General features: G+C 40.4%; 1 protein-coding gene and 1 long non-coding RNA gene across 2 annotated transcripts in view; one reads left to right on the top strand and one right to left on the bottom strand.

Moving 5' to 3' along the window:
• LOC132540493 (uncharacterized) overlaps positions 1–24,574 on the top strand; it is a 1,042,170-nt gene that overhangs the window by 86,996 nt on the left and 930,600 nt on the right. The window lies entirely within an intron of this gene.
• Positions 1–24,574, bottom strand: part of LOC132540487 (DNA-dependent protein kinase catalytic subunit-like) — a 79,655-nt gene that overhangs the window by 18,712 nt on the left and 36,369 nt on the right. The window contains exons 20-29 of the mRNA XM_060198564.1: positions 23,548–23,667; positions 22,079–22,238; positions 21,649–21,755; positions 17,192–17,282; positions 15,485–15,648; positions 14,149–14,301; positions 13,644–13,751; positions 11,798–12,024; positions 8,065–8,159; positions 2,380–2,479 (exon numbers count right to left, since the gene is read on the bottom strand). Coding sequence (XP_060054547.1) covers positions 2,380–2,479; positions 8,065–8,159; positions 11,798–12,024; positions 13,644–13,751; positions 14,149–14,301; positions 15,485–15,648; positions 17,192–17,282; positions 21,649–21,755; positions 22,079–22,238; positions 23,548–23,667 — 1,325 coding nt within the window. The remainder of the gene's footprint in view (positions 1–2,379; positions 2,480–8,064; positions 8,160–11,797; positions 12,025–13,643; positions 13,752–14,148; positions 14,302–15,484; positions 15,649–17,191; positions 17,283–21,648; positions 21,756–22,078; positions 22,239–23,547; positions 23,668–24,574) is intronic.

Genomic DNA, 24,574 nt, shown 5'->3' with positions numbered 1-24,574 from the left:
GGTCTGCTTAGTAACACTTCAGCTAGCCAGGAAGAAAGGGCCAAAAGCCAGCAGAGGCAGCAGTGTGTCTGCCTCCTGCACCAGCACCACCTCCTCCCTTCCTGACTGCAAAGGCCAGAAAATGCACATGGAGACAGATGCTAGCACCAGAAGACAAAGGCATTCCCTAAAGACCCCATGCACACACACCCACCCCTACCCCAATTATAAAACCTGGAAGACCAGAAAGCTGAGGACCCCTTCACCACCCTCTGCCTCTGCCTCTGCCTCTATGGCATGCACTTTCCTCTCCTTACTTTCTTTTTTTGTGCACTGGATCCCCCTCCCCGGTCCTTAACTTTCTCTCAATAAATGCTCATCTCCCTGAAAGACGACTGTCTCTCTTATGGTTCCTCCATGTAAAAGTCATGTAGAACCCTTCTAGCAGACCTAGCAGAGGGTATCTTTCCCTATTCCCTCTCATTCCCCTGCAACATCCCAGCTGGCCTCTGAAAGCTTTTTAACTTGAAAAAAAGACATTCAATTTATTTTTAATGTATTATCATTAGAATATAATAAAAATGTCACAGGCTAAATAGATACTAAATACCTTTCATTTTTAATTTAGTTTTTACGAAGAGAAAATATATAAATATTTACTAATGAGAGAGAGAGAGAGAGACAGAACTAGCAGATGCAATGCCAAGGACTGAAGATGGACCTCACGTTTGCGAGTCTAACACTCTTGTCACTGCACTATGTTCTGGGCTGTTTTTTTTTAATATACATTATAATTTATTATTGGATAGAGAGAGAAAAATTGAGAGGGGAGGAGAGGTAGAGAGGGGTAGAGACAGAGAGACCCCTGCAGCCCTGTTTCATCACTCATGAAGCTTCCCTTTGCAGGTGGGGACCAGGGGCTTGAACTTGGGTCCTTGCGCACTGTAATGTGTACACTTAACCAGGTGCACCACCACCTGCCCCCTTTTCTTTTTTTTAATACATTTTATTATTTGTATGCGTGAAAGAGAGAAGAGGAAGTGAGGGAGAGAGTTCTCGAGAGCACCACAGCATTACTGGGAACATTTCTTTAAAAAGAACAGCACCAAAGGGGCCAGGTAGTCATGCACCAGGTTAATCACACACACTAAGATGCACAAAGACCTGGGTTTGAGCCCCTCATCTCCACTTGTAAGCTGGGGGGTGTGTGTTTCATGAGCTATGAAGCAGGTTTGAAGCTGTCTCTTTCTCTCTCCCTCTATTTCCTTCTCCTCTCCCCAGTTTCTGTCTTATCAAAATAAAAAAGAAAAACAAAGGGGGTCAGGCAGTAGCGCAACAGGTTAAGTGCACATGGTACAAAGCGCAAGGACCCGCAGAAGGATCCTGGTTCAAGCCCCCAGCTCCCCACTTGCAGGGGAGTTGCTTCACAAGCGGTGAAGCAGGTCTGCAGGTGTCTTATCTTTCTCTCCCCCTGTCTTCCCCTCCTCTCTCCATTTCTCTCTGTCCTATCCAACAACGACAACATCAATAACTACAACAATAAAACAACAAGGGCAACAAAAAGGGATTTGTTAGAAACCACTGAGGACAACAGTATGTCCCAGCTAAGAAGGTTCATGTTCCTCCTGAGTAATGGCTACCAGAAAATACCAGAGCTCGCAGACACCTGCAGATATCCTGAGGGGCACGAGCACTCTGTACCCCTTTTTGTTGTCTGAAAATGAGGTCATAGCCAGCCTGGCTAGCTCAGTTGGTAGAGCATGAGACCGAAAATGAGATCATGCTGGGATGAAAACGAGCAAATAATGGAAATTTCTCACATCAGTGATCAGTATCTGAGCAGCTTCATTTCCTAATTCTATCACTCCACATCTGCCAGTATCCTACTACTTCAATGTATCAGTTCTTACTGCTATCAAGTGTTCTTCATAGCAGCTCCGGCATATTCCACTCAAATAACTCCACATCAAATCTGCATTAAAAGTAGTGCTGTGGGTGAAGAAGACAGCACAGTGGTTATGCAAACAGACTCTCATGCATGAGGCTCTGAGGTCCCAGGTTCAACCCTCCTGCTTCACCTCCCCAACACAAGCCTGAGGTGAGCAGTGCTCTAGGGAAGGGGAAAAAAAAGTACTGCCAGTAAAATAAACATCTCAAACAAAGCTCATTTTCAAACCATACCCACTATCCCAATCAAGTTCAAACTTTCATCTCTAAGCAAACATTTTCAAACACAAATCTTGCTAAATTCTTTAGGGAATGTGCTAACCATACCTCTACACATTCCTCACTCAGAAAATTAATTCCTTCTAGTTCTACACACTCCTAGATTCTCTTGTATTAGCTGAGAATTACTTTTGTGTTGGGGAAGAAAATGGGAAAGGAGACAGTATCACCAACCTGGGCCATCGGCGTTTCTTTGCTTTGCTTAAAGCAACATGCTTCTTATCAATGATGCGGCTCAGGTGATCAATAGCATCACAGCACTGCTGAACTGTACCTGTTCCCAAGATAAAAGTTAATTTCCATAGATGATATATAAGCAATTACCATTAATAAACAGAGATGTATATAGACACATATATTTTAAAAAATTTGTTTTGCTTAGATTTCTTCAAACTTTTTTTTAAAAAGAATTTATTTATTTATTCAGGAGAAAGATAGGAGGAGAGAAAGAACCAGACACCACTCTGGTCCATGTGCTGCTGGGGATCAAACTCATGGTTGAGAATCCACTGCGCCCCTCCTGGACCACTAGCTTTCTATTTTAAAAGGTTATTTAAAAGGACACAGGGTGGTGGTACACCCAGTAAAGCACACATATTACCATGCAAAAAGACCTAGGTTCAAGCCCCTGGCCCCCATATACAGTGGGAAAGCTTCACAAGGAGTGAAGTAGGGATACAAACTGTCCTCTCCTCTGTTCTTTTTAATAGTTTATTTTTTATTTTATTTATTTTTTATATTTATTTTCCCTTTTGTTGCCCTTGTTGTTTTTCATTGTTGTTGTAGTTACTGTTTTTGTTATTGTTAGATAGGACAGAGAGAAATGGAGAGAGGAGGGGAAGACAGAGGGGGGGAGAGAAAGACACCTGCAGACCTGCTTCACCGCTTGTAAAGTGACCCTGTGCAGGTGGGGAGCCGGGGGCTCAAACCAGCATCCTCATGCTGGTCCTTGTGCTCCGTGCCACGTGCACTTAACCCGCTGCTCTACTGCCCAATTCCCAATAGTTTGTTTATTTACTGAATAGAGACAGAGAAAATCAGGAGGGAAGGAGAAAATGAGAGGGAAAAAGAGACAAACCTGAGGCACTGCTTTACCACTCACAAACTTTCCCTCTGAAGGTGGTGATTGAGGGGCTTGAACTTGAGTCCTTGACTACTGTAACGTATGCTTAACTGGATGCACCACCACATAGCCCCTCTCCCCCTTTTTGTCCCCACTTCCTTCTCAATTTCTGTTTCTATCCAAAATAAATAAATACATAACAAAAAGGTCATTTAGTAATAAATTGAATTCACATCTTTTCATCTCAGAACATAAAAATTTAAATATATGATTTACTTTGCAAATTCCAAACCAAAAGAGTACCTATAACTCAGTCTGCGAGACATCACAGTGCATGTGTGTACTCGTACACGAAGTAATACCACATTTCATGAAATGGCTCCACTTTCCCCCACAGACAAAGCACGTAACAGATTTTAGATGGAGGAGACTTTGCAGGTTACTATAAAGTGCACAGACCAGGCCAGAGTGTGTGTATCTCAATTTACAGCCATCATTTGTATATTTGTATGCTAAACATCTCATGTAGGTTAAACTGGATTATAGAATAATAACATGGCCAATGTAAAAAAGCAGAATTAAGAAAAGGTGGGCCAGCAAGATAGCTCATTAGGATAGGGTGCCTGCTTTGTTTAAGGGCTGGACTCAGGGTCAAGTCTGCTCCCTACTGCACTGGAAATTGGGAGGCTGTGGTCTCTTTGCTTCTTGTTCTCACTTTCTATCTGAAAAAGTTGGTCTGAAATGATGAAGTCCTGATGATGACAAATAAACAGTGAAATTCTCCATGGTTGGTTTTTTTTACTGAGAAAGGGGATTCACATATTTGCCTTGATCTTTTACCATGAAATGGTTTACTTTCTATGCTTTTGAAGATGGCAGTAATTTTTCAATAAAGACTGAAGTTTTACTTGCTGAAGTTATTCAGCTATATAGGATGAGATAAAATAGCAGTTTTTGAAAAAATATTATTTATTTATTCCCTTTTGTTGCCCTTGTTGTTTTACTGTTGTAGTTATTGTTGTTATTGATGTTGTTGTTGTTGGATAGGACAGGAAGAAGTGGAGAGAGGAGGGGAAGACAGGAGGAGAGAAAGATAGACAGAAACCTGCAGACCTGCTTCACCTCCTGTGAAGCGACTCCCCTGCAGGTGGGGAGCCGGGGCCTCAAACCAGGGTCATTATACCGGTCCTTGCCCGACTCCCAAAATAGCAGTTTTAAACTATTTCACAGCAAAGACTAAACTGAATATCTGCTCACAGTAGACTAGCAACATTACAGATAACAGAGCTCAATCTGTATCAGAATCAAGTCAAAAGAAAAAAGAAAAAGAAAAAAAGAAATCCAGACCAACCGTCTCTCTCACTTTACTAGAGTTCACATCTCTCTCACTCTTTCTGGGCTATTCAGTTCTCTATAGGCTGCTTGTGCAGCAGTCTGAACATCACCAAGCAACCCAACCCAAGTCAAGATTAAATGTTCAATGGACCTGCCAAAGATGTTTAACCAAGACTTGGCCCTAGCCACTTAGCAGTTTATCACTGCAGAAGACCCCAGGAAAAGTCAGTTGCCTTTAACCTATCTCTGAAAGTTTAATAAACATAGTAACTTAATTCTCAAAGCTAACACCAAACTCCCTGTCCCTCTACCAGACTAACCTAAGTAAGACCAAGAAACAGACTATGGAAGGATAGTAGCAACATGATTCCTAGGAGAACAGGGATAAGACATTGCCAATTACTCCAATTACTCAGTAATAATAGAAACAAAGTAGGACAAAGTGTATGTACCCATACCTTAATCAATCTGAGGCTTTATGAATAACTGAACTGGAAAGAATCACAGGATGAAGGAAGTAGTTTCGGATGAAGGAGTTTTCAATGTGGTTGTGATTATTGTGTGAATCAGAGTGCTTTCCTAGGCAAATACCAGTACAGAGAATACTAGTACCAGAGACTAGTTCTGAATGAATTCAATTTAGTCAGAAAACTCACTCTTCGATAGTAATTTTAGGATCATTATGTACTAACTTGTGGAAGCTACTGTATGTAAGCTGAGACAGACGACTGGCATTACTTTGATAATCTGTTTTATAAACAGGGTTTATAAAACAGATAAGACATGTCTCTGATATCTGATTACTGTAAAAAATGGCGACTAATTCCTAGCACTGCAAAAATGGTATCATCTGTTTTCCATCTACACCATGCCTCGGCCTCGCGTGAGCTTAATGTGCAGCTTGGCGATACGAGAATCCAGCATGAAGCCCAGCCAGTCTATCTTGGCGTTACTCTCGATCGCACTCTGTCATTTCACAAACATCTCATAAAAACTGCAGCAAAGGTGGGCGCGAGGAATAACATCATTGCAAGACTGGCCAGCTCCTCATGGGGCGCGAGCGCTTCCACACTACGATCATCATCTCTGGCATTATGCTATTCCACTGCAGAATACTGTGCCCCAGTATGGTTCCGTAGCCCCCATGTCCACTTGGTCGATTCCAAATTATATTCCTCCATGAGGATAATTTCTGGAACCATCCGTTCCACCCCAGTTCCATGGCTGCCAGTTCTTAGCAACATCGCCCTGCCAGATATTCGTCGGGATGCGGCATCATCTAAGTTCATTTCCCACGTCTACGCTCGACCAGACCTGCCAATATACGCGGATATCTTCGCCCACCCTGTTCAACGCTTGACGTCTCGTCACCCAATCTGGTCCCCTACGCCTACACTGAACTTCTCTGTTCCAGTCTCTTGGAAACAGAGCTGGCAGTCAGCTGAGGTAAAGAACAAACACCTCATCACAGACCCCTGCAAGCGTCAACCCGGCTTTGACCTAGCACGTTATGATTGGGCCCTCCTCAATCGCTATCGAACAGGCCATGGCCAGTGCGCCACTATGTTCCATTGCTGGGGAGCCAGAGACGACCGGAACTGCCCCTGCGGCTAAGACAGACTATGACCCACATAGTCAACGACTGCCACCTCTCCAGATTCAAAGGAGGTCTCGAAACTTTACATCAGGCTCAACCTGATGCTGTTGACTGGCTACAGAAGAAGGGCAAACGCTAGAAGAAGAAGAATAAACTCTGTGGTGTCTTTTTGTTTTATGGTTTATTTATGTGAAAGACAGGAGGCAACAGAAAGAACCAGACATCACTCTGGTACATATGCAGCCAGGGATTGAACTTGGCACCTCATACTTGAGAATCCAGTGCTTTTATCCACTACAGTATCTCCAGACCACTGACTTTTTGTTTTTCTTGGCAACTTTTGACTTGATTATAGCAACTTTGAAAACATTGAAAAAAAAACAAACCTAAAATTCAGATGAATTGAAAACAAGTTCTACCCACCATCAACACACAGCTGGGAATATAACTTATATATTCTGAGTGCCAAGCCCAAGTGGAGACAAATGGGACCAGTTTCTATCTAGCCTCAAAAACTCAAGAGAGTTCACCCAGACAGTACATCTGCTTTGTTTTGCACATGACACAGACTCAAGGTTGCCCACAATGAACTGGAGGAAGCTTCAGTTACCTATCTCTCCTTTCGCTCTCTCCCTCTCTATCTCTCTCTCTCTCTCTCTCTCTCTCTCTGCCTCTCTCTTGAAAAGTTGACTTGTGGTGAAGTCCCATTAATTGGCAAGCAAGTCTTCAATGACGTTGGTACAATTTCCAGACAGAATGCAATTATGAAGACTATTATTATTCTTAGCTACTTGAGCTCATTTCCAACTTAACAATGTCTTAACTATGATCAAAATAGCATCATCTTATTATTTTAAGAAGTCCTCTGTTGGGAGTCAGGCAGTAGCACAGCGAGTTAGGTGCAGGTGGTGCAAAGCGCAAGGACCAGCCTAAGGATTCCGGTTTGAGCCCCCGGCTCCCTACCTACAGGGGAGTCGCTTCACAGGCGGTGAAGCAGGTCTTTCTCTCCCGCTGTCTTCCCCATCTCTCTCCATTTCTCTTTGTCCTATCCAACAACGATGACATCAATAACAACAACAATAATAACTACAACAATAAAGCAACAAGGACAACAAAAGGGAATAAATAAATGAATATTAAAAAAAAAAGAAGGTCTCTGTCCTACTTTCAAATTTCCATTAGTGAGTTCAGGGACAATGATGTGATGACACATGAGGGCTTATTTTCCCAGTTTGTTGTTTTATTTTTTTTAACCTTATACAACCAGCACATTTGTACATCTTAAGTTCAGACAGACATGGGCTCACTTCATTAAAACTTCACAATCAAATTGCCCCACCTGCTCTGGGCAGGATCTCTGCCCAACCAGTGAGTATCAAAATCAAAAGGAAATCTTCCAGAAGGAAGGCATGGAAGACTCTCAAACTGGATCTAAGGTAGTAGAGAAGCCTTTTTCCCTTTCACATTTAAATCCTGCTCACTGTAAGAGAATAACTAGAGGCTTAACTACTGAGTGGGAAAGCACCTAACTTGCAAAGAAAACAGAATGGCAGGAGTTGGGTGGCAGTGCAACAGGTTAAGCACACATGGCGCAAAGTACAAGGACCGGTGTAAGGATCCTGGTTCGAACTCCTGGCTCCCCACCTGCAGGGGAGTTGCTTCACAGGTGGTGAAGCAGGTCTACAGGTGTCTTTCTCTCCCCCTCTGTCTTCCCCTCCTCTCTCCATTTCTCTCTTTCCTATCCAACAACAATAATAATAACTACAACAATAAAACAACATGGACAACAAAAGGGAATGAGTAAATATTTTAAAAAAGAAGAAAAGAGAATGGCACATACAGTGAAAGCTTGGCTAAGACCCACCTAAGGACTTTTCATCTGTGTGTGCTAAGGCCAGGCTTTCCATATATGTCACCAAGGCTTCAAACACAAACTGCTCCACCAAGGACTCTTCTTCCCTGTAAAATCAACAATACTAGGTCTCAAAGTAGCAAAGCAGGAAAGAAAAAAATAAATAAAAGTAACATTATTGAGGAACACAAACACAAAACAGTTTATTTCCACAAATACCTTAAGGGTTGGTCAGCAAGACAGATCACTTAGTTAGATAATGCACCTGCTTTGCCATCACATAACCCAGGTTCTAGCACAGGCCCCACAGGGAACTTTGGTACCGTGGTGTCTTAACATGTCTCTAGCTCCAAAAGCTGGCTCAGAACAGTGGAGCCCTGGCAATGTGGAAAAACAACCTAACAATCCTATGCCACTACTTAAAAGCAGTAATTCTAGTTACAACTTTTACTTTATCTATGTTAGAGCAGAATGGCTTTTTTATCTATGTTAGAGCAGAAAACTGAGGAATGTAGCAGGCTAATACAGGAAAAACTGCTCTTGCAAAAACTGAAAGTAAAAAAATATAGATACCTTTGCTGCTCGAGTAAACTCAGTTGAACACAGACAGCTAGCTCTTCTGTGGTTACTTTCCCCCTGGGCCCCCTGGACTGTTTTTGCCTCTCTTGCTCTTTCTAGTTAGTATAAAAAGATAAAATTAAAATAAATTTTAAAAAATCTTGCTGGGTGGGAAAGATAGCATAATGGTTATGCAAACAGATTCTCATGCCTGAGGCTCCAAAGTCCCAGGTTCAATCCTCGTGCACCACCATAAGCCAGAGCTGAGCAGTGCTCTGGTGTTTCTCTCTCTCTCTCCCTCTGCATCTCTCTCAAAAATAAAATAAATAAAATATTTTTTAAAAAAAACACCTTGTTGTGTGTGATATGCCATGTACTTGTCATATACGTAACCAAGTAATTTTGAAGAACTACAAAATATATAAAATGAGAATACTGCCTTAGGTCAGGGTCCAGAATTGGGGCATCAATAAACCTACTTCCTGCTGACAGCCTCAGGTGTCCTGCCTCTCTTTTCTTGTAACAATGTGACTAGTTAACTAATATTATTTTCCTTCTTGAATGCAAGGCTCATGAAGTGCTACAGCTGTGTATCTCTAGCACTTGGCACAAAACCTGGCACAATGATCTCAGTAAGTAATGCTTAGTGAATAATCAGATGACTGAACAAGTAATGCTACCACCTTAGAATGGGGAATAGGTTTTTTTTTCCTTCCTGGGCTTGTGGAAAGGGGCCTGCACTGGTATCCTGGCCCTCAGTCCTGTCACACTTAAACCCACACTATGCATGGCAAGGTGAATCTGAAGAGGAATAGCCACCATGACATCTCTTGCTTCCAATACTCCAGACACATGTCGTCCCTAGAGGTAACCTACATTTCTTTTTTTTTTTTTTTTTTAATCAGAGCACTGCTCAGCTCTGGCTTATGGTGGTGTGGGGAATTGAACCTGGGACTTGAGAGCCGCAGGCATGAAAGTCTCTTTGCATAACCATTATGCTATACCCCCACCCGACCTTCATTTCTTAACAGATGGAAGTTCCTAAGCAGTCTCTCTATTCTCCCCTCCTAATCTCACACTGCAAGTCTAGAAGTCTGAAATGTCTGCATACTTTTATAAACCAATCTATTTCCTACCTCCACCCTCTTCCTTTGCTCTCAAGTGCTGTGTCTAAATTTCACTTATTACGTTTCATTTCAGAGTATAACTGTTACACAGTGAGGCGAGGAGACACCTCACCCAGTACAATCCACACTTTACCAGGTATGGGGGACCATAGGGAGAGGCCACCTGTAAAGAACCTTCGTGACTAATGAAGCAGTGCTATACTGTCTCACCTTTTCTCTCTTCCTGTCTCTCACCACCTTTTTTTTAAAAAATATTTTCTTTTTTTTTTAATATTTATTTCCTTTTGTTGCCCTTGTTGTTTTATTGTTGTAGTTACTGATGTTGTCATTGTTAGATAGGACAGAGAGAAACAGAGGAGGGGAAGACAGAGAGGAGGAGAGAAAGATAGACACCTGCTTCACCGTCTGTGAAGCGACTCCCCTGCAGGTGGGGAGCCAGGGGCTAGAATAGGGATTCTTATGCTGGTCCTTGTGCTTTGCGCCACATGCACTTAACCCACTGCACTACCGCCATCTTTAAACAAAGAGGGGGAGGACTGAGTGGTAGCATAACCAGTAAAACACACAATCTACCATGAGTGAAAACACGGGTCTGAACCCCGAGTTCAAACCTATGGGGGGAGGGGAAGAGGAAGCTTCATGAGCAGCAAAGCAGATCTCTCATTCTTTCTCTCCATCTCTCCCCCACCCTAGCCCAATTTCTCCTCTCTGTCTCTATCCCAATAACAAAGTAAAATTAAAAAAAAAAAAAGGAGAGAGACAATAATCTCAAAAAAAAAAAAAAAAAAGAGTAGGGTGTGAGCTGGTGAAACAGCTCCCTGGATAGCGCTCTACTCTGCCATCTGTGTAACCCAGGTTTGAGCCCAGCTTCCACTGCATTGAAGAAGTCTAAGTGTTATCTCTTTCTCTGTCCCAACCCAAAATAAATAGTCAATCTCCCAGGAGCAGTGGAAACATATAGTAGGGGAGCCCAGTGAAATCCCTGGAGATTAGTAGAGTGCTCTAAACCCCAAATCCATCAGGACCCGGAGAAAGAAGAGAAAAAAGGAAAGATACGAAAAGTAGTAAGCGGTGTAGGTGTGACCTAGAAAAGAGAAACCCATGGGAAAAAAAAAAGTATATATAAACATAGAAGTAAAGTCAACTCATATCTGTAATCTTGGGAGAACTACTGCAATTTTCAATGGAGGGGATAGGGACAAAGAACTCTGCTATTGGGAAAAGTGGGGAATTATACGCCTTGTCTTGTAATTTTGTAAATCAATATTAAATCACTAATAATAATAAAAAAAAAAAACTTGGAAAAGAAAAAAGAAAACCCGGTTGGTAAAAAAAAAAAAAAAACACCATGAATTGTTCCTTATCTAATCAAACAGGTTTAAATACTCCTCGTCTGTACTCCAAAGGAGCTACAGTTCCATTATGTTTAGTCACATTTACTATAAGATTGTTGTGGTATTACATTGGTATGTATTTCTTAGTAGTTTGAGTTTTCTGAGTGCAGACTGAATCTCTGACTCATTTTCTTCAATTCATCTGCCACATGATTTACTAGATTTTTGACATATGAATCCATGGATACAGAAACAGTGAGTCAGGGCTGGGCTGTGGTGCACCTTGGTTAAGAATACATCACCCTATGCACAAGGAAACAGGTTCAAGCCTCCGCCACCCACCTGCAGTGGGAATGCTTCACAATTGGTAAAGCAATCCTACAGGTGTCTTTCTCTATCCCTTTCTCCCGACTCCCACCCCCAATGTCCCTGTGTCTCATCAAATAAAATGGAAAAAAAAAAAAACCCAAACATTTTGTCCAGTGTGCCATATCCTGGGTCACTGTAAGAGACAGTGTAATGGTTATGCAAAAGAGCCTCTGAGGACCCATATCCAATCCCCAGCACCACTATAAGCTAGAGCTGAGTAGTGTTCTGCTGTTTCTCTCTCTCTCTATCTGTCTCTCATTAAATGAAAAACAAACAAAGCAAGTCAACTCCAAATTACTTAAAGCCAAAGATTTAAGCAGTCTCTCTGGCCCTCTCCCCTGTCAAATGCATACTTACCTGAACTCCCTATAGATATTGTTAAAAGCAAGTGATGCTCCGAGCCTCTTGAAAGCATTGGGGTGCAGTGCAAAGCTGTACAGTCTCTTGAAGAGTGATTTGGTGTTTACTGGACTTCTTTCCTGCTGCTGGGGCGTTGTCTGCTTAATGGACCACTTGAGGAATTCTCGAATACACTTACCGCAAAAGTCTCTTAAAGTACTGTCATTGGGGTCTACAATTCCATCCTAAAACAAAGCATAAATGACAAGTGAACATACAGAAACTGAAGGAGTTTCACCTCCACCAATCCTTCCTTATAAGAATTACTAAAAGAAGTCCTACACAAAAAGAAGCAAAGTCCAACTCTAAATGAGCACATCAGAAACACAAACAATAGCAACAACAGAATACATCAGAAAAATGAAGACAGAGTAACATAAACAAAGTGGGTGAACCAAGTCTAAATATCAAAAGGCCACATATTAGACCAGAAACTCTGAAATTCCAATCTTTGCATCACCTTTCCTGGAACCCAAAAGAAAAATATTGGGTGGGATGAATCAGGAAGAGAGGAAGGAATGCTAGTTGACTTCACACTGGTGAAACCCAGGAGACAGAAGGGGAGAACACAGGGTGAAACTTGCACTGGGAGTGAGTACTGTACAGAAGCAAAGAACTCTGGGAAAGGAGTGGAAGAAGGGGTTTGGAGGGTGGGGTGGGGTCCTGGACTGAAGGTGAGAGTGTGTTACAGACACTCATGATGTGGAGCTGGAAAATGAAGCCCATGAGTAAGGTAGTTGTACTGTAAAACATTAACCTCCAAATAAAATGAAAAATAAATAAATAAATAAATAAATGACAACTGAGTATCTTTATCTGTTTCAAAGATTCTAATAGCTAACCTAGGAGGTGGTTGAGCTCTCAAGTATGCAGTCCAAGGTTTCATTCCCCAGCACTGCTTATGCCAGAGGGATGCTCTGGTTCTATTTCTCTACCCCTTCTCTGGCAGGTGCTACAGTGGACAGAGTGCTGAACCTTCAAACATAATGTTCCAAGTTTGCCCTCCAGCACTGCATATGCCAGTGGTCCCCTCTCTCTCTCACACACACATATGCATATGCACTGGTTCCCTCTCTCCTCACACACTCACATTAATAAGTGAATCTTTAAAAACATTATTAGAAGTGGCCAGGTAGTGGTGCACCTGGCTAAGCACACTTGTTACAATGCACAAGGCCTTGGGTTCAAGTCCCCAGTCCCCACCTACAGGAGGAAAGCTTCACAAGTGGTGAAGTAGTGTTGCAGGTGTCTCTCTGGCTCTCTTCCTCTCTACTCCCCCACTTACCTCTTGATATCTGGCTGTCTCTATCAAATCCCCATCTTCCCTTCCCCTCTCCATTTCTCTGTCCTATCCAACAACAGCGACATCAAATAACAATAATAACTACAACAACAAGGGCAACAAAAGGGAGTAAGTAAATAAACATAAAAAAAAAAAAGACTCTGGGAAAGGGGGGGAAGGTTCAGGTCCTAGTAGACAGAGGAGACCTAGTGGGGTTTGAACTATTATGTGGAAAACTGAGAAATGTTACACATGTATAAACCATGTATTTTATTTTACTGTTAATCGCTAACCATTAATTCCTCAACAAAGAAATTTAAAAAAATATTTTAAAAATTGCTTGCATATGTATAGAACTATCACACATTGTCTTGTCTATGAAAATGTCATTTCATTAATCTTAAAAATGAGAATAAAAGGCACATCAACTAGCTAGATGCTACAATCTGGTATCCTGTATAAAAACAGATCAAACGTAACTAGTCACTGGGAATCACAAGGAAAGAATCAATTATATCTTACCAATATTGTTTCCAGTAAGGCGACAGTATCTTGACTTTCAAACTTCTTATTGTTCGTAAACCAGTGTATCAGCTGCATGACTAGAGGCTCATAGAGTTGCCTTGTCACCTTAAGAAATAAAATCATTCATGTACTATTCATATTTACCTTTGAAAGGCATCCATTTAATGGTAGGGACAATATTAAGTGATATTACTTCAATTTTATCAGCTTCCTTTTCCAGTTAACTATTTTTTTTTAAGATGTATTTATTATTGTGGTTGGTTAGGAGAACAAGTGATGCTATGTATTGAATTTCATGCCTAAAAGTTCAATACTTTATCCACTGTGCCACCCCCTGGGTCAGTTAACACAGTCTTTGTAACTGTCCACTCCTCCCTACGAGTCCAACAAAGAAATACATGCATTCTAATACTTGCTCTTCCTCTAACTGGAAAGGCAATGTAAGGGAGATGGAGTGTTTGATGTTTTCACAACTGCTTCAGATCCTAAGTGCTTGGCTTACCTGATCTACATCACAGGCAAGTTGAAGTAGGACAGGGAATGTGCGCTTGTAGAGCCGGTACATGGGTGGGATGCCCTGATTACCTTCGGGCATTTGAGTGGCCTTCCCCAACATAAACATGACCATGCTATGCAGAAGTTCACAAGCTGCAACCTACAACAGTCCAGGAGGGTTAAAGTTTAGGAGTTTGTGCTCACACAGAAATATTCTGAAATGTGACTTGATTTAGCCATTAAGGAAAAAAAAAGTAGCAAATGAATATAACCAGATATAAACTAGCAGTCATGTTTCTTGCTGTTCTTATGTAAAATTAATGTTTCGGTTTACTTCAGAATATCAAAATGTAAAAGCTTTACATTCAAAACACTGGGAGTATGAGGTTTGTGAAAAACATGTTTTAGTGGGAGTCAGGCGGTGGCGCAGCAGGTTAAGCGCAGGTGGTGCAAAGTGCAAGGACCGGTGTAAGGGTCCTGGGGGTCGAGTCCCCGGCTCCCCACCTGCAGGGGAGTCACTTCACAGGCAGTGAAACAGGTCTGCAGGTGTCTTTCTCTCCTCCTCTCTGTCTTCCCTTCTTTTCTCCATTTCTCTCTGTCCTATCTAACAACGATAACATCAGTAACAACAACAACAATAACTACAACAATAAAACAAGGGCAAAAAAGGGGAATAAATAAATATTTTTAAAGAAACATGTTTTAGTGCTTCCGTATCACACAGATCATTTCACTTCTTCGCATAATCTCAACACACTTTGGAAATTCATGAATCACTGTAAAAGCTGGGGATGATCTATTTCTTATCTCCCAGACTGAAGAGACAACAAAGATTTAATATCATTGTAAATGTCCTTTGTACTGTAATATCCTATTGTGAAGAGTTGGGGGATCTTTTAAGGCTTTGTCAGGTGATTACTTATTAAGATGACATATGCTTGTGGTCCGGGAGGTGGTGCAGTGATAAAGCTTTGGACTCTCAAGCATGAGGTCCGGAGTTCGATCCCCGGCAGCACATGTGCCAGAGTGATGTCTGGTTCTTTCTCTCTCCTCCTGTCTTTCTCATAAATAAACAAAAATATTTAAAAAAAAAAATTTTTTTTTAAAAAGATGACATATGCTTCATGATAACCTACACTTCCGGTAACAGTAGTTTTCCAAATACTATGTTACAATAAATACAAAATGATAACATTTTGTAAATTAAATTACTAAATTAACTAAATACTAAATTTACTTCTCTAAATTACTAAATTACTTCTAAATTACTAAATTACTTCTCTCCTAGCAAATATGTGTCTAAAAGCAACATGCTTCACGTAATAAGTGAAAAACTCAAGTACTTTAGTCTGTCTGTCACTAGCTGTGAGAGCTAATTCTGTGACCCGAGGCAAAAATACATCCAGATGAATGACAGGCTTCATTTCCATGAACGGCACTGCAAAACTGAGCTTCTTTTCCCTGTCCCATGCCACGTATTTCTTCATCATTTCATCTGAAGATGTAGCTGTTCAGAAAAATTAAGAACATTTTTTTAATTCATATCTTTCAAATACTAATTTCTCTTTTCTCTACAAATCACTAATGAAATTATGAATCAGAGTACTTACACTTTTAAGTCAGTGTCTTTAATGTTTGCTATTCAATTTCAGTAAGTTATAGCATTTGTATGGAAAAAAGACAAATGAACATCATCTTTATTAAATTTTCTCTTTATTATAACACTCATTTTCCCAGCATTGCCTCTGACTTTTTAAATTACCAAAACTACTAATATATTTAACATGGAATTCCAAAATAAAGATGAATCTTCACAAATGAAAACATTCATTCCCATTAAAAACAATTTACAGGAGTCGGACGGTAGCACAGAGGGTTAAGCGCACATGGCGCTAAACACAAGGACTGGTTAGGATCCCAGTTCAAGCACCCGGATCCCCACCTGCAGGGGAGTCACTTCACAGGCGGTGAAGCAGGTCTGCAGGCGTCTCTCAGTCTCTCTTACTCTCTATCTCCACCTTCTCTCTCAATTTCTCTGTCTCTATCCAATAACAAAACAAAAACAAAAAAATTTACAAAAGCGAAGTATTAGGAACATTAGGTTTGGGGTTTTGTTGGTGGTGTATGCGGTAGAGCGCACACACTACAATGCACAAGGACCCAGGCTCAAGCCTCTGGTTCCCATCTTCAGGTAGGAACCTTCACAAATGGCAAAGCAGTGCTACACGTGTCTTTCTCTCACCCTCTCTACCTCCTCCTTTCTTCTCAATTTCTTTGTCTCTATCCAAAAAGAGAGAAAAGAAGATAAAAGGAAAGGAAAAGAAAGAAAAAAATCGCCATTAGGAGCACTGAATACACACTGAGCATTTGTACAGACACCGAGTCCCAGCTTATATGACCCTGGTGGCAATAAAATTTTAAAGAATAAATTAATATAATAAAGGGGGGGGGGAATCGGGCAGTAGCACAGCGGGTTAAGCACAGGTGGCGCAAAGTGCAAGGAACAGCATAAGGATCCCAGTTCGAGCCCCCCCGCACCCACTTGAAGGGGGGGGGTTGCTTCACAAAAAGTGAAGCAGGTCTGTAGGCGTCTATCTTTCTCTCCACCCCTCTGTCTTCCCCTCCTCTCTCCATTTCTGTCTGTCCTATCTAACAACAATGATATCAATAACAGCAATAATAATAACTACAACAATAAAAGAAGGGCAACAAAAGGGAATATTTTTTAAAATGAAAAAATAAAAAATAAAAGAGGGGGAAGATAATCAGATTTTCAAAAGATCAACTTTGAATCTTGATGCAATCTTTAATATAGGAATGTGTCAAATCTGATTCTATTTGAAAAACAGAAAGCATGATTAGCAAAGCAAGCTAGTGTTTTTCCTGCTGGTTTACTTTATTATTCAGACATCATGGGTACATTGGAATCTCATTTGAAAAGATGAAAATCACATATACAAATAACATCAGAGTACACTATGATCCACATACATCCAAATGAAAATACAAAGAGATCAATGAAGACTGATTAATTTCCAAGGAAAGCTTACCTGTTAGAAGGTTCTTGTTTATTTGTCCTCCCAGAGAACCAAGCATTTGCACTACTCTAACCCTTATTTCTTGTAAGGACAGAGCTTCACTCTGAAATTGTGAATAAAACTGGGTTAAAAAATCAAAGAGAATCATGAGAAGAAAAATTATTTTATGACCCACTTTAGTGTTAGCTCTCCCACGGGTTCATTATCTGTTCCTAAGCAATGCTGTTAATTTTATTACAAATCCGTTAAAAAGAAGTCATTTTTCTTCCAACTTTGCAATAAGATGACCATTTCCTAGCCAGTGGTTACAAAGGTTTCAGCATGATTTCCTTCTCAACTTCAAAAAAAGGTGAGGGTCTCCAGAGAACTTTTGTTTATGTGGGTCACACTAATCACAACAGAAGTCAAAACTAAAGATTACTCAACAGGAGCCTAAGAAGTGGCACAGTAGCTAAGGTTTTGGACTCTTCAGCATGATTCTGGTCCCCACATGTGCAGTGATGCTCCAATTCTCTTTCTCTTTTCCCCTCTCTCATTAACAGGTAAGTCTTTTAAAATAGAAACCATATGATAGCTACAATTGTATTCTAAAATACTTAACATGCTAATACATGCTAATGAACGATGTGTTTTTAGGAAAATTAACTATTTTACAAAGAAATATAAACCCTCAGAAATGGGACAATGTTTCACATTTGTGCAAATCCCATTAGACTGAACAAAAGACAGCACCTAATGTGTGGTTATAGATATTGCTGGAAAAATAAGGCAATTTGAGTATTTTTTTAAAATAACTTTTAGACAATTTCATTGACACTACATAACTTAACAAGTGGTAGTTTCTTAAAGATTTGTTAAAATTTATACAAATATATAAATAAAATTTATAGACTTGATCATATTAAAATCTAGTAGCTTACCTCATATTTCAGCTGGACTTATTTTTACCCCAAGCATGATTTGATTAATATATGTATCTCATTTGAAAATAACTGGATTACTGTGTTAGGCAGATCTGCCAAATGTCCCCACTTTCCACTATGTATGCAAAAATAACATTAATTAATCTCATTAAAAAAAAATCTTTGTTTTGGAGCCAGGTAGTGGTGCACCTGGTTGAATGCATATGTTACAATGCTTAAGGACCCGAGTTCAAACCCTGGTCTCTATCTGCAGAGAGAAAGCTTTGTGAGTGGTGAAGCAGTCTTGCAGGTATCTCTCTGCCTCTCTCCCTATCATTCCTTCCCTTTCAACTACTACCTCTCTATCAAATAAATATAGTTTTTAAAAAAAAAAAAAAATCTTTGTTTTGAGAAGTCCTTACACTCATGGTTTATGTGACAGTTACAAGTTTCCCCAAAATTTAAATTTTCGCATAAGTACTTGAATTTTATCATTGGCAATAAATACTCAAGATAGGTGTCAGTGCACTATCCCAAATAGAAACTGAGCTAATCCCATTCTTTCAAATAAAAACAGTTTTCATGAAGATGCTTCAATTTTTATTTACTTTCCCTTTTGTTGCCCTTGTTTGATTATTTTTAATTGTTGTTGTAGCTATTATTGTTGTTGTTATTGATGTTGTTAGATAGGATAGAGATGTGGAGAGGGGAGGAGAGGACAGACAAGGGGAGAGATGTTGTCATTGGTGCTGTTGTTGTTAGATAGAACAGAGAGAAGTGGAGAGAGATGGGGAAGACAGAGAAGAGGAGAGAAAGACACCTGCAGACCTGCTTCACCGCCTGTGAAGCGACTCCCCTGCAGGTGGGGAGCAGGGGGCTCGAACTGGGATCCTTACACCATTCCTTGCGCTTTGTGCTATACGAGCTTAACCTGCTGTGCTACCACCCAACTCCCAAAAATGCTTCAATTTAAGCACAAAACTGAGTGCCTCACAAGAGTCCTTTTTCTGAAGACAAATGCCACACTTCACTATGTAGCAGAGTGCTATACCCATACTTCCATTTTACCACACAAAACATTAATAGGACACATGCTAACATCAAGATTTAATAAGGTACTAAGAAGTTCAGGAGATAGTATAATGGAAGAGCTTTGGACTTCTGTGTATAAGGTCCCAAGTTTAATGCCTAGCATCGCACATGCCAAAATGCTTTCTGGCTTCTCTCCTCTCTTTCCCTATTCCTATTATCTTGTGACATAAATAAAATAAAATAAAATAAAATAAAATCTTTAAAAAAATCGTGGTCCGGGAGGTGGCGCAGTGGTAAAGCTTTGGACTCTAAAGCATGAGGTCCCAAGTTTAATCTTCGGCAGCACATGTGCCAGAGTGATGTCTGATTCTTTCTCCTCCTTTCTCATAAATAAATAAAATCTTAAAAAAAAAAAAAGGAAGGAAGGAAGGAAGAAAAAAGAAATGAACAAAACCTGCTTTAAAACATCTTTAAAAAAAATCAAATACCAGAGTGTTACTCATAATCCCCCAGGTACCCAGATACTCTAAGTGTGACTGTCTCAGGGAATTGAGATTATGTCTGTAAAGATATTTGTAGGGCCTAAGCAATAGGACTAGTCATTGTGCAACAGATTTTCATGCCTGAAGAGTCAGAATTTCCAGATTCAGTCCCCAGAAATAACAGCCAAAGGCGAGCAGTGCTTCCCCCACCCACCACCCTTTTTTTGTTCTCAGTACTAGATGTATGCAAGTAATTTTATTCTACCTTATTCATATGTGATAAGATTTTTTTAAAAAATTAGACAAGCCCCCACCTGCAGGGGAGTCGCTTCACAGGCGGTGAAGCAGGTCTGCAGGTGTCTTTCTTTCTCTCCTCCTCTCTGTCTTCCCCTCCTCTCTCAATTTCTCTCTGTCCTATCCAACAACGACAACAACAATAATAACTACAACAATAAAACAACAAGGGCAACAAAAGGGAATAAATAAAATAAATATAAAAAAAAAATTAGACAAGCATTTCCAGTTTCATTCATCTCAACCAAAAATTGACCAAATAATGAGGGGTAAAAATTTACCCTAGAGTTTACACTCTCAGCTCTAGACATTAAAAGTTTTCAAATTTGAATTTTCACTTCTTATCTAAAATAAATGTATTTTCCCTGTGCTAACAGTTTTCCCCAAGTGACAGTTTCCTATTATATTATACAGTATTTTGGGGGGGTGGTGTGTGGAACTGTTCTCATAAAATTATCACCCAGGGAGTCCAGCGGTAGCGCAGCTGGTTAAGTGCACATGGCGCAAAGCGCAAGGACCGGCCGGCATAAGGATTCCGGTTCGAGCCCCGGCTCCCCACCTACAGGGGAAGCCCTTCACAGGCGGTGAAGCAGGTCTGCAGGTATCTTTCTCTCCCCGTCTTCCCCTCCTCTCTCAATTTCTGTCTATCTAACAAAGATGATATCAGTAACAACAATAATAACTATAGCAACAATAAAAAGACAAGGGCAAAAAAAGGGAAAATAAATAATTAAAAATTTAAAAAAAAATTATCACCCAAAGACAGTGGCATGAATTTGAGAAATTCATGTTTAAGATCTAACTGGTAGGAGCTGGGCAGTAGTGCAGCGGGTTAAGCACATGTGGTGCAAAACGCCAAGGACTGGAGTAAGGATCCTGGTTCAAGCCCCAGCTCCCCACCTCCAGGGGAGTTGCTTCATAGGCAGTAAAGCAGGTCTGCAGGTCTTTCTCACCCACTCTCTGTCTTCCCCTCCTCTCTCTATTTCTCTCTGTCCTATCTGACAACAACAACATCAATAATAACAAAAATAACTATTACAACAATAAAAAAAAAGGGCAACAAACGGGAAAATAAATAAATATAAAAAATTTTAAGAAGATTTAACTGGTAATTTAATCAAGCTTACATAACCACTGTATCAGTATTTTATACTTACTGAAGAGGAATGATATTTTTTACTATTACCAAAATACATTTGAAGGTAGAGACAAATCAGAAAACAAGATTAAAATATTAAAGCAAATAGCAATGAGGTTCTTTTATTTTATTTTATTTTTTTGGCCTCCAGGGTTATTGCTGCGGCTGGATGCCTACACTGAATCCACTGTTTCTGGAGGCCATTTTCCCCATTTTTGTTGCCATTGTAGTTGTTATTGCTATTGTTGTTCTTGGATAAGACAGAAATTGAGAGGAGGAGAAGACAGAGAGGGGAAGAAAGACAGACACCCTCAGACCTGCTTCTCCACTTGTGAAGCGACCCTCCTGCAGGTGAGGAGCTAGGTAGTGGCTCAAACCAGAATCCTTCCACCTGTCCTTGTGCTTCGCAGCACATGCACTTAACCCACTGTGCTACCACCTAGCCCCTGAGGTTCACATTTTTATTGCTAAATAAATATTGAAGCTATTTGTATATATTTTTACCATAACTTCTAAGTAAAAATAATCAAGACATGAAATGAAATAGTTTACTTTCACAAATATTAGAATTTGATCTCTGAAGTAATATTTAAGGTAAAGAAAACACAAGGAATTCCTTACTGATGGGATAGTCTTTGTCTTTTTCAGATGCTTTAGCACAACTTTATTAAATCCTTTCTGGGCAGCCCGAGACAGTGCTGGCACCTGCAAGCTATTCTTGTTTTCATCTGTTAATAGTAAACAAAAGTCAATCTTAGGTACCACTTCTTTCTTTGATGAACAATATGGAAAATACAATATATGGCCAAACACAGACATCACAATCCTAATCTAAATTAAATAAGTAAGCTTAAATAAGTTTAAATAAATAACTTCCTAAAGCAATAATAATAATAGCAATTGTTTTGGTTTTAAATAGTCTTTCTGCAGATTATAAAATTACAAGTCGTACATATTATGAAAATGTTGAGTTCAAATTACAGAAGTTCTATTATCAGTAATACACATTTCTATTTTAATTAAGATTATCTCCAATTTTTCTAAACCTTACCTGTTAAGGCTGAAGTTTTCAGATATCCATCAAGACTGGGTAGGATGTCTTTATAATAAGGCTGAATCACATTTTTGCAGATGTAAACTGACCATTCTTCTAGGGCATTGAGACCTGCTTCTGCCAGTGGGGTATAGCTCAGGCCCAATTTAAAAGCCATCTACAGGGTAATACAAACAAGGTCAACTGAGATCTGAGAAGTTTAAGGTCTAATGAGAAAAATAATAGAGAGAGACACTCACTTGCTGGGACAGCTTTGTGAGGCCAGGGGGAGGGGAGGTGTAAGTAGAGTGAAGAGGGCAATGCATGGAGGATTCATCAAATGCTAGGTTGAAGAATAAAGTTATTATTAGAGAAAGAAAACTAAAGTGAAGTAGAAGTATTAGTATGAACTTAATCCCCAAATGTGGTTTCTAATAAGTAAGTCTCCTTTTTTTTTTTTACATTTATTTATTTATTCCCTTTTGTTGCCCTTGTTGTTTTATTGTTGTAGTCATTATTGATGTCACTGTTATTGGATAGGACAGAGAGAAATGGAGAGAGGCAGGAAAGACAGAGAGGGGGAGAGAAAGACACCTGCAGGTCTGCTCCACTGATTGTGATGCGACTCCCCTGCAGGTGGGGAGCTGGGGGCTTGAACTGGGATCCTTAAACCAGTCCTTGCTTTGCGCCACCTGCGCTTAACCCGCTGCGCTACCGCCCGACTCCCATGACTAAGTCTACAGCCCTAAAACCAAACATTGCTTAAGTATGTTAACTAGTTCTCTAATTATTAAGAAAACAAGTAACACTGACCTACATGTATGGTGTTATACTGTGGACTTTCAGCATGTATGTGGCTTAATTCTTTTTATTATTACTTATTTATTTATTTTTATTCATAAAAAGAAAACAAAAAACACAGGATAAGAGGGGTACAACTCCACACAATTCCCACCACAAGAACTCCATATCCCATCCTCTCCCCTGATAGCTTTCCTATACTTTATCCCTCTAGGAGGACTATAACTAAAATAGGCCTACAAACTATCTACAAAATGGAGATCTCCCTCCCCACCAACTCATCATCTGAACCATTGTAGCCTTTAGGTTCATGATTAGTCAACAATTTATTTGGCTTTATATGTTGACTCTTTTTTCAGTCACCAGGTTCCAGATGCTACCATGATGTCAACCGGACTTCTCTGGGCAGATGACCCCATCAATGTGTCCTGGAGCCCCGCTTCCCCAGCGCCCTGCCCTACTAAAGAGGTTTAATTCTTACATTTACTAGTAAGGGAATTTCAGAGAGGCCTAGCAAATGACTCAAATTTCAAAGCTACAAAATGGCAGAATCAGAACTTGAATCATGATTATCTGATGGATAAACATCTGCTGTGACTGTCATGCCAAGACCTTAATATTGCCATGTTTTCCAAGAACTATAACAAGGAATGAAAGAATGGGTTTACTCCAGACAATATACCTACCTGCAAGGCAGGAAGGTAGGCCTTCACATCAAGTTCAACGATGTCATGTGGCAGAGTCAGAATGAAGGTCAAACAGGAAGCGAGAAGTTCATCTTTGTATTGCTTCATTTTAACCGATACCTTAACAAGAAAGAACAAAAAGGCAGGGCTGTGCACCTAAGTAAAGTCATGACATAAAAATCAACTAGGGCTTAGGGTGGGGCCCACCTTCCTGCATGCTCCTCTTAATTCAAATCAAATAATATTGCATCCGCGGATCACAACCCAATCAACGCGAGTGCCACCCCAACATGCTTCACTTCAGACTGTGTCCAGAGACTTCAGGTGTGGAATGACAACCTGTGGGGAGCCACATGTGCCCTCAAGGTTGCTATTGGCATGACCACAGAGTCTTTGTTCACAGACTGGCCTTGCTTAAAAGATAGGTTCCTGCTTCTTTACAACTTAAGAGTCTTTGTTCACAGACAAGGTAAGTTCCTGTCTCCCAACTCCACTTCCCCATGAATCACCCAGGACCTTCCAGATAAAGGCTGATTACCATGACAACACACCATTTCAATCAACAGTCCCCAGCTGCTAACTCCCCCCTTGCCCTGGCCTTAAAAACAGCATCTTTGGTGCTAATAAACAGACGTGATCAGAATCTTGATTTGTCTCATTTCTCTCGCATGTCTTGTCCCCTTCCCTCTCTCTTCTTTCCTTGTCCTCACTCCCTCTCCTAGGTTAACCCACGTTGAAGGGACTGGACAACAACCCTTCAGCTTCATCACTGGGGTGAGACCTTTTCTTTCATAGTATTCTCTAATTCCATTCCAGGTGTTCCACTCCCCAATAAAGTCCCCAAACCTAGATATAGTCCAGGTCCCCTGAGATAGAGCATACGTTCACCTGTACCCATAAACTAGGGAAAAATATATACCTGAAAGCAGAAGTACACATGATCCTGCAGGGAATACCCCCCAACACTTCATCTGCACTATTCCAGTCTTTAGGTCCATGGTTGTTCAACAATTTGTTTGGCTTTGTA

This window comes from Erinaceus europaeus, chromosome 1, assembly GCF_950295315.1.
Source record: "Erinaceus europaeus chromosome 1, mEriEur2.1, whole genome shotgun sequence".
NCBI classification, from domain to species: domain Eukaryota; kingdom Metazoa; phylum Chordata; class Mammalia; order Eulipotyphla; family Erinaceidae; genus Erinaceus; species Erinaceus europaeus.
The sequence above is the reverse complement of the archived record's forward strand: the minus strand, read 5'-3'. Positions and strand labels throughout refer to the sequence as shown.